General features: G+C 39.2%; 3 protein-coding genes across 3 annotated transcripts; all 3 read right to left on the bottom strand.

Moving 5' to 3' along the window:
- Window positions 1–2,760: 2,760 nt before the first annotated feature.
- On the bottom strand, window positions 2,761–3,561 carry LOC311247139 (hatching enzyme 1.2-like; the record flags this gene model as incomplete). The annotated part of the gene is made up of 1 exon (XM_084337455.1): window positions 2,761–3,561. One exon carries the CDS (start codon window positions 3,559–3,561, stop codon window positions 2,761–2,763), a length of 801 nt encoding a protein of 266 aa, XP_084193581.1.
- Window positions 3,562–8,104: 4,543 nt separating this feature from the next.
- Window positions 8,105–8,905, bottom strand: LOC311247220 (hatching enzyme 1.2-like; the record flags this gene model as incomplete). Its single annotated transcript, XM_084337557.1, has 1 exon — window positions 8,105–8,905. The coding sequence occupies one exon, from the start codon at window positions 8,903–8,905 to the stop codon at window positions 8,105–8,107; it is 801 nt and encodes a 266-aa protein (XP_084193683.1).
- A 4,573-nt stretch (window positions 8,906–13,478) lies between these two features.
- LOC311246949 (hatching enzyme 1.2-like) lies at window positions 13,479–14,279 on the bottom strand (the record flags this gene model as incomplete). Its single annotated transcript, XM_084337212.1, has 1 exon — window positions 13,479–14,279. One exon carries the CDS (start codon window positions 14,277–14,279, stop codon window positions 13,479–13,481), a length of 801 nt encoding a protein of 266 aa, XP_084193338.1.
- Window positions 14,280–14,977: the final 698 nt, after the last annotated feature.

Genomic DNA, 14,977 nt, shown 5'->3' with positions numbered 1-14,977 from the left:
AAATATCACTTCCATCCTATTAAGTTAGTTCAAGTTAGTTATTCATTTATATGTGCTATTTATGAGAGGGCTAACTTGTTGCAAAATAATAATGATAATAATAATAGCCTCATTAAAATACTATACTATGCTTCGGTTGTTTTCAGCGTTTTATGTGCATAATCTGTTATTTAGTTTGAAATTTCGTTGAAATAAGTAGATTTTTCGTTTTTGTTTATTTATTAAGTTAATATAAAACCATAGAGTCACATTTTAGAATACAATAGAATATAATTTTAGAATACAACTAGAAACACTGTCCTGGCCTGCTTCTAAGTTCAGTGGCCTGACAAAAAAAAAAATATATATATATTTTTTTGGAAATCATCTCGCGGCCCTCCCGTGGCTGCTCGCGGCCCACCTTTGGGTCGCGACCCCAATTTTGGGAACCAGTCTAGCAGACATGGATGTTCATAGCAAATGTTATGACAATCTGGCAATAACTTTTCAGATTGGTCTGATGGTGGCACTAGAGGGCATCACCAAAATCGATGGTTACGAATATAACTCTAGTTATATGAGTTCATTTGTCTACCTTACAGCCAGCCAATCGTGTACACGGTAATTAAGTAGTAAGATTGGCAAAAAAAACACGCCTCCAAGACTACATTACATGTATATAATGGCCTAATTCTCAGTCTATATTTGGTTCACTAGTTCAGCAAATCTCATAACAGAAGAGGATTCGGAAGCTTGTAGCTTTGGAGCTAGAATTACATTTACAACCATTGTTATATTTTGTTAGCGCTTCACTTCAAAGCTAGCACTATTGGTAATAGTACAGCGAAGCGAGGCCTGAGGGAGTAGGAGAAAATCATGTCAAAAAAATCACCTTGTTGTTTTTACCTCTTTACACAGAGATGCATTTATTCAGGGTAACCATGTTTTATTGTGAACAACATACACATGTCCTTTACCAATACCAACCAGAATTGTTTAATTTGGAAACATTTGTTGGACACAGGTGGCAAGTGGTTTGATACACATTTGGGCCACATGTTTGTCAAGTGTAAATGGTTTCGTCTACACAAGCCAGATAAGTCACACATACAAGCAAACAATCATCACACCCAAAATAAGTTACTTTGCAGTAAATATGCAATCACATTTAAAAGTTTGACAGTTTGATCTAAAATTGGTGAGCCAGACGTGCAATGTTGAATGTATTAATTTGCATTAATTTGAAGTCAAGTCTCCTGTTAAGCTGTAGCCCTATTTTCTGAAATGTTGCCTAAAGGTACATGCCTAAGTAAATGGAAGATTGCTCCGCTTCTACAAGGTAAATTTATGTATTCCCAGTGTCAGAAATATTGTGTCTGTTACTAGGCTTGAGTAAATTGTAATGAGAAAAAGGAGAATATAAATTATGATTTTATTTTGCATCTGTGCCGGTGAATAACACCATGTTACAATTGCTGTGCTAGAGATTTTGCTCACTGAGCTCATTCAGCACCTTCTTGAGATCAAGTGTACAAAAGATCTAAGCAAATGAATAAAGGGAAGATGATTAAACAGAAGGATTTGTAGATACAGTAATGAATTATAACCAATTTTAATTATAAATTCATATTTGACCTTGAACTTGACCTTGATCTTATTATGGCCAAATCATACATCTATGGATAGGGAAAAGGCTCCTCTTTCCAATGGCAGTGTTAAATCTGGATTTAGTCATTTCCTCACGGTTCTACGATAAAAGAGATATAATTCGAATTCTTTTGATAAATTCTTATTTTCGGTAAATCTTATAAAACATCGGTACAAATTTAAAGATACACTTTGACTGCTGTTTTGATAGGGTTAAGGTCTTTACTCTTGGATACATTTGAAAAAAAACACAACATTAACGTCTTAACATGCAAGGGCCCACATGCAAGGGCCCACATGTGGGCCCTCTTGACGACCATTCGCAACAAGCCAATTTGCCGACCTCTAGCGGCTCGGCTATGCATTTATTTTAATATAATATAAAGATATAATTATAGCCCTATTTGTTTCCTGTCGATTGCCCTTTCAGGTGATAAAATCCGTTCAGCGGTTCTCGAGTTACATGCCGATATGTGAGGCGTGTGCCAAAGTACACATTACCACCCACGACTCCCGGGGCTCTAGCTCCGTCAATCATTTGGCGATCTCAAAAAGATATGGACAGGGTTGTAGCCAATGAGTGTGGCTTTCCAATGATACCCCACATGGGGATCTAATACGGTCTCTATTGATCGATTTATGATAAAGAAAAGCAGGGTCCCCTTATAAGGGGACCTTACAGCTTAACAGGTTTTAACACCACTGAAGCCATTATTATAGTTTCCACCACTGACTTGAATACCTGTGAACAGTTTTCTTTATGGTTTCTGGGTAGGCTATAATGTGGTACTGTAAATAAGATATAAATTATTTGGTCATATAATGAATTGATGTGGGTTTGTGTGTATAATATGTATGTACATGTTTATAAATGTGTAGCTGCTGTATATTTATTTGTACAGTAAAGGAGTGTGTAGGAAGGAAGAGCAAAACAACAATTATTGCCATTCTCTTAACTTTTAATAGAATGCTTTCTGCACATGATTGCATTATTATACCCAAGCACAATATTAAGAATGACCCAGGACATGCTGTAGTAGTACGCATATAAATAAACTACTGCGGTAACTATATATATGAGCTTTTCTTTTTCTTTCTGTCAAATGTATCGTCTTTAGTAATCGAGTCATCTTCTCAGCAGCCGTAGAGTCGGTTGATCCTCAGAATGTCAATGTCGGACAGATCCTGTCTCTGTCCAATCTGCACATTGGAGTCAGGAATGGGGGTGATGCTGTCCTGTCCGTGCTTGATGGAGAAGGCTGTTCTGCCATAGTGCATGATGGAGGAGTAGTCATAGGGGGTGTCCAGGTTATTGGTGTACTGCCTGTGGAAGTTGTAGGCCATACTAGGGTCAATGTTGCTCCAGTTGATTCGGACATACTGGTCACGATCGGATCTGGTCTGCTCGTGCTGGAAGCCCAGAGCATGGTTGATCTCGTGCTGGATGATACCATGGTAGAGACAGCCCCCTTTGTTCAGAGAGAGCACCTGTCTGCCTCCCGTCCTGCCCAGAGAGGAGAAGCATCCATCTCTGTTCTCAATGCTGATGTAGTCATTCTGGTCATGACGGGGCACAAAGCGGATGCAGGTGTTGTCATGGAAGGTCTTCATGGCATGGTGGATCTTCATCTTGTGCCAGTAAGAGAAGTCACTGCTCATTGTGTATGGAATCATCACAGAGCCGTTGGAGGCCCTCCTCCACAGGCAATTGTTGTACCAACAGTACATGGCGTTTCTGGTTCTGGGTGCCACCAGGTCTCCCTCCACCAGTATCTCCCCGGAGCCATTGTTGGATGACAGAATCCTGGTGCTGAGGTCGAGGTCAGCAGCCTCATGGTCATCCACCTGGAACTCTGCTCCACTTCCTTCCTCCATGAGGGGGTAGGCCCGGGAGAGACCAACCAGCAGGAGCAGGAGGAGGCTGAGAGGAATCATCTTCAGGCTCTCTGGTGACCCCTTGGTTCTGGTAGCGGCGGTTCTCTGGATGTCTGCTTGGTCCTGGAGATGATTTTGAGAGACTCCTTGAAGCTTGATGTCTGACTGTTCAGTCCAGAGCCTTTATACTCTCCTCTACAGGTGTGTCTGTTGGTGGATTAAGGGCTTGGGTCCAGACTGCTAGGCCTAAGTAAACTTCTGAAGGGGGGGACTCCATGGACAAACCTACTGTTTCAATATACTTGGCTATTCTTGGTCATTAAAGGGATGACTAGAGTTGCATTACTGGGTGTGATGCAGTTACCAAAGATCACTGTTTAACCACTTTTGTTGTTTTACCGTTTCTCAAAATGAAGGCTTCACATTGTCCTTGGTAAGCTCACTTTACGTCTAGTAGTATACAGGTACATCCTTTGAGATTTCATATTGAAATCCAATATTATTTCCTCCATAAGATATTTATTATTCACGATTCATTCATTCAGTGATTCATCTTAATAAGGTGCCATAAACCAATCAACGATGTTCTGTCCACCAATAAGGTTGAACAATAAGAGACCAATATTCAAACAAAAGCATAAACGCACAAGCTTAAATGTCAGATGCTGATCACCTTTGAGATAACATCAGTAACTCAATAAAGAGAATGAATTAACAAACCTGAAATTAATAAACATCGTGTAGTGTCAACATCTCACAATCAGTTTACAGACAGCACTAGATTGATTGCACTGACAGTTACAGCCTGAGAGAGTTGAGGACCACTTAAAGTGTAAGGAATGAATAAGGAGCATATTATAATAGTTTGAAACGACCATGTGATAATGGGCTATACAAAAAAACTTGACTATAATGGAAGAATGATTTATTAATTGAGGAGTATAGATGTGAATACTAGTTAATAATTGTTTGCTCAGTTTCAGTCATTCTTTTGCAAGTGTGATGAAAATATATCTTAATCTTTGTATCTGCTCCAAAGGAAAGCAAATCCAAGCCTTTTAACACTAGAATGACCGGAATTACAAAACTATTAGAATGGCCATAGCAGTCATTCTGACCCTTCACATTGCTGGCATACAATTTCCATAATAAATAAAAACCTAGAAATAAATTGATTTGTTAAGTTAGGATAAGAAACATTAGGACACCAATTCTAATGAATTTGATTAATTCAATCGGAATAACACAATGTGTTAGTGCTTACCATAAAATTTGAAAAATATTAAAACAGCTGAAATTTAACTGATTTATAAAACAACTGTTAAGGAATGTTATAGGCCTACCACAGTATATATTAGATATATACTTAAATACTAACAATATCTTTGGTGGGACAGTTTATCTCCTGTCCAATGTAGTGTTGGTCCAAAAAGTAGATAGAATAATATAATAGGCAAATAATATACTGTACTGTCTACTTCTGGTCCAACAACACAGTTGGTGGGAAGGAGATTGGCCTAGATCTTTAACTTATTTTTCTCTGTCTCATAAATTGTGCAGTTATTGTTGCCTCTATAGAACAGTACTGTATGAAAGAGATTGTTTAGCTAGTTAGGCTATTTGATGTTTTAGGCTATAAAGCTGTCTTCCTCCTTTGGTTATAGCAAGGCTGGCTGTTAGACTATTCTTCATGTTAGCCAAAAAACGCAACCAGAAATGACTGGTAGTCAAAGGACACCGGCCTAACCTCCTCAGTGGTTCCCAAACTTTTCAGGCCGGGACCCAGAAAATAAGGCGTCAGAGAGCCGCGGCCCAATGCACATCATCAGGCTTTTTTTTTTTCTTTTTTTTATGTGACCGATTTTTTAAGCCAAATATCACTTCCATCCTATTAAGTTAGTTCAAGTTAGTTATTCATTTATATGTGCTATTTATGAGAGGGCTAACTTGTTGCAAAATAATAATGATAATAATAATAATAGCCTCATTAAAATACTATACTATGCTTCGGTTGTTTTCAGCGTTTTATGTGCATAATCTGTTATTTAGTTTGAAATTTCGTTGAAATAAGTAGATTTTTCGTTTTTGTTTATTTATTAAGTTAATATAAAACCATAGAGTCACATTTTAGAATACAATAGAATATAATTTTAGAATACAACTAGAAACACTGTCCTGGCCTGCTTCTAAGTTCAGTGGCCTGAAATCATCTCGCGGCCCTCCCGTGGCTGCTCGCGGCCCACCTTTGGGTCGCGACCCCAATTTTGGGAACCAGTCTAGCAGACATGGATGTTCATAGCAAATGTTATGACAATCTGGCAATAACTTTTCAGATTGGTCTGATGGTGGCACTAGAGGGCATCACCAAAATCGATGGTTACGAATATAACTCTAGTTATATGAGTTCATTTGTCTACCTTACAGCCAGCCAATCGTGTACACGGTAATTAAGTAGTAAGATTGGCAAAAAAAACACGCCTCCAAGACTACATTACATGTATATAATGGCCTAATTCTCAGTCTATATTTGGTTCACTAGTTCAGCAAATCTCATAACAGAAGAGGATTCGGAAGCTTGTAGCTTTGGAGCTAGAATTACATTTACAACCATTGTTATATTTTGTTAGCGCTTCACTTCAAAGCTAGCACTATTGGTAATAGTACAGCGAAGCGAGGCCTGAGGGAGTAGGAGAAAATCATGTCAAAAAAATCACCTTGTTGTTTTTACCTCTTTACACAGAGATGCATTTATTCAGGGTAACCATGTTTTATTGTGAACAACATACACATGTCCTTTACCAATACCAACCAGAATTGTTTAATTTGGAAACATTTGTTGGACACAGGTGGCAAGTGGTTTGATACACATTTGGGCCACATGTTTGTCAAGTGTAAATGGTTTCGTCTACACAAGCCAGATAAGTCACACATACAAGCAAACAATCATCACACCCAAAATAAGTTACTTTGCAGTAAATATGCAATCACATTTAAAAGTTTGACAGTTTGATCTAAAATTGGTGAGCCAGACGTGCAATGTTGAATGTATTAATTTGCATTAATTTGAAGTCAAGTCTCCTGTTAAGCTGTAGCCCTATTTTCTGAAATGTTGCCTAAAGGTACATGCCTAAGTAAATGGAAGATTGCTCCGCTTCTACAAGGTAAATTTATGTATTCCCAGTGTCAGAAATATTGTGTCTGTTACTAGGCTTGAGTAAATTGTAATGAGAAAAAGGAGAATATAAATTATGATTTTATTTTGCATCTGTGCCGGTGAATAACACCATGTTACAATTGCTGTGCTAGAGATTTTGCTCACTGAGCTCATTCAGCACCTTCTTGAGATCAAGTGTACAAAAGATCTAAGCAAATGAATAAAGGGAAGATGATTAAACAGAAGGATTTGTAGATACAGTAATGAATTATAACCAATTTTAATTATAAATTCATATTTGACCTTGAACTTGACCTTGATCTTATTATGGCCAAATCATACATCTATGGATAGGGAAAAGGCTCCTCTTTCCAATGGCAGTGTTAAATCTGGATTTAGTCATTTCCTCACGGTTCTACGATAAAAGAGATATAATTCGAATTCTTTTGATAAATTCTTATTTTCGGTAAATCTTATAAAACATCGGTACAAATTTAAAGATACACTTTGACTGCTGTTTTGATAGGGTTAAGGTCTTTACTCTTGGATACATTTGAAAAAAAACACAACATTAACGTCTTAACATGCAAGGGCCCACATGCAAGGGCCCACATGTGGGCCCTCTTGACGACCATTCGCAACAAGCCAATTTGCCGACCTCTAGCGGCTCGGCTATGCATTTATTTTAATATAATATAAAGATATAATTATAGCCCTATTTGTTTCCTGTCGATTGCCCTTTCAGGTGATAAAATCCGTTCAGCGGTTCTCGAGTTACATGCCGATATGTGAGGCGTGTGCCAAAGTACACATTACCACCCACGACTCCCGGGGCTCTAGCTCCGTCAATCATTTGGCGATCTCAAAAAGATATGGACAGGGTTGTAGCCAATGAGTGTGGCTTTCCAATGATACCCCACATGGGGATCTAATACGGTCTCTATTGATCGATTTATGATAAAGAAAAGCAGGGTCCCCTTATAAGGGGACCTTACAGCTTAACAGGTTTTAACACCACTGAAGCCATTATTATAGTTTCCACCACTGACTTGAATACCTGTGAACAGTTTTCTTTATGGTTTCTGGGTAGGCTATAATGTGGTACTGTAAATAAGATATAAATTATTTGGTCATATAATGAATTGATGTGGGTTTGTGTGTATAATATGTATGTACATGTTTATAAATGTGTAGCTGCTGTATATTTATTTGTACAGTAAAGGAGTGTGTAGGAAGGAAGAGCAAAACAACAATTATTGCCATTCTCTTAACTTTTAATAGAATGCTTTCTGCACATAATTGCATTATTATACCCAAGCACAATATTAAGAATGACCCAGGACATGCTGTAGTAGTACGCATATAAATAAACTACTGCGGTAACTATATATGTGAGCTTTTCTTTTTCTTTCTGTCAAATGTATCGTCTTTAGTAATCGAGTCATCTTCTCAGCAGCCGTAGAGTCGGTTGATCCTCAGAATGTCAATGTCGGACAGATCCTGTCTCTGTCCAATCTGCACATTGGAGTCAGGAATGGGGGTGATGCTGTCCTGTCCGTGCTTGATGGAGAAGGCTGTTCTGCCATAGTGCATGATGGAGGAGTAGTCATAGGGGGTGTCCAGGTTATTGGTGTACTGCCTGTGGAAGTTGTAGGCCATACTAGGGTCAATGTTGCTCCAGTTGATTCGGACATACTGGTCACGATCGGATCTGGTCTGCTCGTGCTGGAAGCCCAGAGCATGGTTGATCTCGTGCTGGATGATACCATGGTAGAGACAGCCCCCTTTGTTCAGAGAGAGCACCTGTCTGCCTCCCGTCCTGCCCAGAGAGGAGAAGCATCCATCTCTGTTCTCAATGCTGATGTAGTCATTCTGGTCATGACGGGGCACAAAGCGGATGCAGGTGTTGTCATGGAAGGTCTTCATGGCATGGTGGATCTTCATCTTGTGCCAGTAAGAGAAGTCACTGCTCATTGTGTATGGAATCATCACAGAGCCGTTGGAGGCCCTCCTCCACAGGCAATTGTTGTACCAACAGTACATGGCGTTTCTGGTTCTGGGTGCCACCAGGTCTCCCTCCACCAGTATCTCCCCGGAGCCATTGTTGGATGACAGAATCCTGGTGCTGAGGTCGAGGTCAGCAGCCTCATGGTCATCCACCTGGAACTCTGCTCCACTTCCTTCCTCCATGAGGGGGTAGGCCCGGGAGAGACCAACCAGCAGGAGCAGGAGGAGGCTGAGAGGAATCATCTTCAGGCTCTCTGGTGACCCCTTGGTTCTGGTAGCGGCGGTTCTCTGGATGTCTGCTTGGTCCTGGAGATGATTTTGAGAGACTCCTTGAAGCTTGATGTCTGACTGTTCAGTCCAGAGCCTTTATACTCTCCTCTACAGGTGTGTCTGTTGGTGGATTAAGGGCTTGGGTCCAGACTGCTAGGCCTAAGTAAACTTCTGAAGGGGGGGACTCCATGGACAAACCTACTGTTTCAATATACTTGGCTATTCTTGGTCATTAAAGGGATGACTAGAGTTGCATTACTGGGTGTGATGCAGTTACCAAAGATCACTGTTTAACCACTTTTGTTGTTTTACCGTTTCTCAAAATGAAGGCTTCACATTGTCCTTGGTAAGCTCACTTTACGTCTAGTAGTATACAGGTACATCCTTTGAGATTTCATATTGAAATCCAATATTATTTCCTCCATAAGATATTTATTATTCACGATTCATTCATTCAGTGATTCATCTTAATAAGGTGCCATAAACCAATCAACGATGTTCTGTCCACCAATAAGGTTGAACAATAAGAGACCAATATTCAAACAAAAGCATAAACGCACAAGCTTAAATGTCAGATGCTGATCACCTTTGAGATAACATCAGTAACTCAATAAAGAGAATGAATTAACAAACCTGAAATTAATAAACATCGTGTAGTGTCAACATCTCACAATCAGTTTACAGACAGCACTAGATTGATTGCACTGACAGTTACAGCCTGAGAGAGTTGAGGACCACTTAAAGTGTAAGGAATGAATAAGGAGCATATTATAATGGTTTGAAACGACCATGTGATAATGGGCTATACAAAAAAACTTGACTATAATGGAAGAATGATTTATTAATTGAGGAGTATAGATGTGAATACTAGTTAATAATTGTTTGCTCAGTTTCAGTCATTCTTTTGCAAGTGTGATGAAAATATATCTTAATCTTTGTATCTGCTCCAAAGGAAAGCAAATCCAAGCCTTTTAACACTAGAATGACCGGAATTACAAAACTATTAGAATGGCCATAGCAGTCATTCTGACCCTTCACATTGCTGGCATACAATTTCCATAATAAATAAAAACCTAGAAATAAATTGATTTGTTAAGTTAGGATAAGAAACATTAGGACACCAATTCTAATGAATTTGATTAATTCAATCGGAATAACACAATGTGTTAGTGCTTACCATAAAATTTGAAAAATATTAAAACAGCTGAAATTTAACTGATTTATAAAACAACTGTTAAGGAATGTTATAGGCCTACCACAGTATATATTAGATATATACTTAAATACTAACAATATCTTTGGTGGGACAGTTTATCTCCTGTCCAATGTAGTGTTGGTCCAAAAAGTAGATAGAATAATATAATAGGCAAATAATATACTGTACTGTCTACTTCTGGTCCAACAACACAGTTGGTGGGAAGGAGATTGGCCTAGATCTTTAACTTATTTTTCTCTGTCTCATAAATTGTGCAGTTATTGTTGCCTCTATAGAACAGTACTGTATGAAAGAGATTGTTTAGCTAGTTAGGCTATTTGATGTTTTAGGCTATAAAGCTGTCTTCCTCCTTTGGTTATAGCAAGGCTGGCTGTTAGACTATTCTTCATGTTAGCCAAAAAACGCAACCAGAAATGACTGGTAGTCAAAGGACACCGGCCTAACCTCCTCAGTGGTTCCCAAACTTTTCAGGCCGGGACCCAGAAAATAAGGCGTCAGAGAGCCGCGGCCCAATGCACATCATCAGGCTTTTTTTTTTTCTTTTTTTTATGTGACCGATTTTTTAAGCCAAATATCACTTCCATCCTATTAAGTTAGTTCAAGTTAGTTATTCATTTATATGTGCTATTTATGAGAGGGCTAACTTGTTGCAAAATAATAATGATAATAATAATAGCCTCATTAAAATACTATACTATGCTTCGGTTGTTTTCAGCGTTTTATGTGCATAATCTGTTATTTAGTTTGAAATTTCGTTGAAATAAGTAGATTTTTCGTTTTTGTTTATTTATTAAGTTAATATAAAACCATAGAGTCACATTTTAGAATACAATAGAATATAATTTTAGAATACAACTAGAAACACTGTCCTGGCCTGCTTCTAAGTTCAGTGGCCTGACAAAAAAAAATATATATATATTTTTTTTTTGGAAATCATCTCGCGGCCCTCCCGTGGCTGCTCGCGGCCCACCTTTGGGTCGCGACCCCAATTTTGGGAACCAGTCTAGCAGACATGGATGTTCATAGCAAATGTTATGACAATCTGGCAATAACTTTTCAGATTGGTCTGATGGTGGCACTAGAGGGCATCACCAAAATCGATGGTTACGAATATAACTCTAGTTATATGAGTTCATTTGTCTACCTTACAGCCAGCCAATCGTGTACACGGTAATTAAGTAGTAAGATTGGCAAAAAAAACACGCCTCCAAGACTACATTACATGTATATAATGGCCTAATTCTCAGTCTATATTTGGTTCACTAGTTCAGCAAATCTCATAACAGAAGAGGATTCGGAAGCTTGTAGCTTTGGAGCTAGAATTACATTTACAACCATTGTTATATTTTGTTAGCGCTTCACTTTAAAGCTAGCACTCTTGGTAATAGTACAGCGAAGCGAGGCCTGAGGGAGTAGGAGAAAATCATGTCAAAAAAATCACCTTGTTGTTTTTACCTCTTTACACAGAGATGCATTTATTCAGGGTAACCATGTTTTATTGTGAACAACATACACATGTCCTTTACCAATACCAACCAGAATTGTTTAATTTGGAAACATTTGTTGGACACAGGTGGCAAGTGGTTTGATACACATTTGGGCCACATGTTTGTCAAGTGTAAATGGTTTCGTCTACACAAGCCAGATAAGTCACACATACAAGCAAACAATCATCACACCCAAAATAAGTTACTTTGCAGTAAATATGCAATCACATTTAAAAGTTTGACAGTTTGATCTAAAATTGGTGAGCCAGACGTGCAATGTTGAATGTATTAATTTGCATTAATTTGAAGTCAAGTCTCCTGTTAAGCTGTAGCCCTATTTTCTGAAATGTTGCCTAAAGGTACATGCCTAAGTAAATGGAAGATTGCTCCGCTTCTACAAGGTAAATTTATGTATTCCCAGTGTCAGAAATATTGTGTCTGTTACTAGGCTTGAGTAAATTGTAATGAGAAAAAGGAGAATATAAATTATGATTTTATTTTGCATCTGTGCCGGTGAATAACACCATGTTACAATTGCTGTGCTAGAGATTTTGCTCACTGAGCTCATTCAGCACCTTCTTGAGATCAAGTGTACAAAAGATCTAAGCAAATGAATAAAGGGAAGATGATTAAACAGAAGGATTTGTAGATACAGTAATGAATTATAACCAATTTTAATTATAAATTCATATTTGACCTTGAACTTGACCTTGATCTTATTATGGCCAAATCATACATCTATGGATAGGGAAAAGGCTCCTCTTTCCAATGGCAGTGTTAAATCTGGATTTAGTCATTTCCTCACGGTTCTACGATAAAAGAGATATAATTCGAATTCTTTTGATAAATTCTTATTTTCGGTAAATCTTATAAAACATCGGTACAAATTTAAAGATACACTTTGACTGCTGTTTTGATAGGGTTAAGGTCTTTACTCTTGGATACATTTGAAAAAAAACACAACATTAACGTCTTAACATGCAAGGGCCCACATGCAAGGGCCCACATGTGGGCCCTCTTGACGACCATTCGCAACAAGCCAATTTGCCGACCTCTAGCGGCTCGGCTATGCATTTATTTTAATATAATATAAAGATATAATTATAGCCCTATTTGTTTCCTGTCGATTGCCCTTTCAGGTGATAAAATCCGTTCAGCGGTTCTCGAGTTACATGCCGATATGTGAGGCGTGTGCCAAAGTACACATTACCACCCACGACTCCCGGGGCTCTAGCTCCGTCAATCATTTGGCGATCTCAAAAGGATATGGACAGGGTTGTAGCCAATGAGTGTGGCTTTCCAATGATACCCCACATGGGGATCTAATACGGTCTCTATTGATCGATTTATGATAAAGAAAAGCAGGGTCCCCTTATAAGGGGACCTTACAGCTTAACAGGTTTTAACACCACTGAAGCCATTATTATAGTTTCCACCACTGACTTGAATACCTGTGAACAGTTTTCTTTATGGTTTCTGGGTAGGCTATAATGTGGTACTGTAAATAAGATATAAATTATTTGGTCATATAATGAATTGATGTGGGTTTGTGTGTATAATATGTATGTACATGTTTATAAATGTGTAGCTGCTGTATATTTATTTGTACAGTAAAGGAGTGTGTAGGAAGGAAGAGCAAAACAACAATTATTGCCATTCTCTTAACTTTTAATAGAATGCTTTCTGCACATGATTGCATTATTATACCCAAGCACAATATTAAGAATGACCCAGGACATGCTGTAGTAGTACGCATATAAATAAACTACTGCGGTAACTATATATGTGAGCTTTTCTTTTTCTTTCTGTCAAATGTATCGTCTTTAGTAATCGAGTCATCTTCTCAGCAGCCGTAGAGTCGGTTGATCCTCAGAATGTCAATGTCGGACAGATCCTGTCTCTGTCCAATCTGCACATTGGAGTCAGGAATGGGGGTGATGCTGTCCTGTCCGTGCTTGATGGAGAAGGCTGTTCTGCCATAGTGCATGATGGAGGAGTAGTCATAGGGGGTGTCCAGGTTATTGGTGTACTGCCTGTGGAAGTTGTAGGCCATACTAGGGTCAATGTTGCTCCAGTTGATTCGGACATACTGGTCACGATCGGATCTGGTCTGCTCGTGCTGGAAGCCCAGAGCATGGTTGATCTCGTGCTGGATGATACCATGGTAGAGACAGCCCCCTTTGTTCAGAGAGAGCACCTGTCTGCCTCCCGTCCTGCCCAGAGAGGAGAAGCATCCATCTCTGTTCTCAATGCTGATGTAGTCATTCTGGTCATGACGGGGCACAAAGCGGATGCAGGTGTTGTCATGGAAGGTCTTCATGGCATGGTGGATCTTCATCTTGTGCCAGTAAGAGAAGTCACTGCTCATTGTGTATGGAATCATCACAGAGCCGTTGGAGGCCCTCCTCCACAGGCAATTGTTGTACCAACAGTACATGGCGTTTCTGGTTCTGGGTGCCACCAGGTCTCCCTCCACCAGTATCTCCCCGGAGCCATTGTTGGATGACAGAATCCTGGTGCTGAGGTCGAGGTCAGCAGCCTCATGGTCATCCACCTGGAACTCTGCTCCACTTCCTTCCTCCATGAGGGGGTAGGCCCGGGAGAGACCAACCAGCAGGAGCAGGAGGAGGCTGAGAGGAATCATCTTCAGGCTCTCTGGTGACCCCTTGGTTCTGGTAGCGGCGGTTCTCTGGATGTCTGCTTGGTCCTGGAGATGATTTTGAGAGACTCCTTGAAGCTTGATGTCTGACTGTTCAGTCCAGAGCCTTTATACTCTCCTCTACAGGTGTGTCTGTTGGTGGATTAAGGGCTTGGGTCCAGACTGCTAGGCCTAAGTAAACTTCTGAAGGGGGGGACTCCATGGACAAACCTACTGTTTCAATATACTTGGCTATTCTTGGTCATTAAAGGGATGACTAGAGTTGCATTACTGGGTGTGATGCAGTTACCAAAGATCACTGTTTAACCACTTTTGTTGTTTTACCGTTTCTCAAAATGAAGGCTTCACATTGTCCTTGGTAAGCTCACTTTACGTCTAGTAGTATACAGGTACATCCTTTGAGATTTCATATTGAAATCCAATATTATTTCCTCCATAAGATATTTATTATTCACGATTCATTCATTCAGTGATTCATCTTAATAAGGTGCCATAAACCAATCAACGATGTTCTGTCCACCAATAAGGTTGAACAATAAGAGACCAATATTCAAACAGAAGCATAAATGCACAAGCTTAAATGTCAGATGCTGATCACCTTTGAGATAACATCAGTAACTCAATAAAGAGAATGAATTAACAAACCTGAAATTAATAAACATCGTGTAGTGTCAACATCTCAC

The sequence above is a fragment of the Notolepis coatsorum genome (genome assembly GCF_963971535.1).
Source record: "Notolepis coatsorum genome assembly, chromosome: 20".
Lineage (NCBI taxonomy): Eukaryota > Metazoa > Chordata > Actinopteri > Aulopiformes > Paralepididae > Notolepis > Notolepis coatsorum.
The sequence above is the reverse complement of the archived record's forward strand: the minus strand, read 5'-3'. Positions and strand labels throughout refer to the sequence as shown.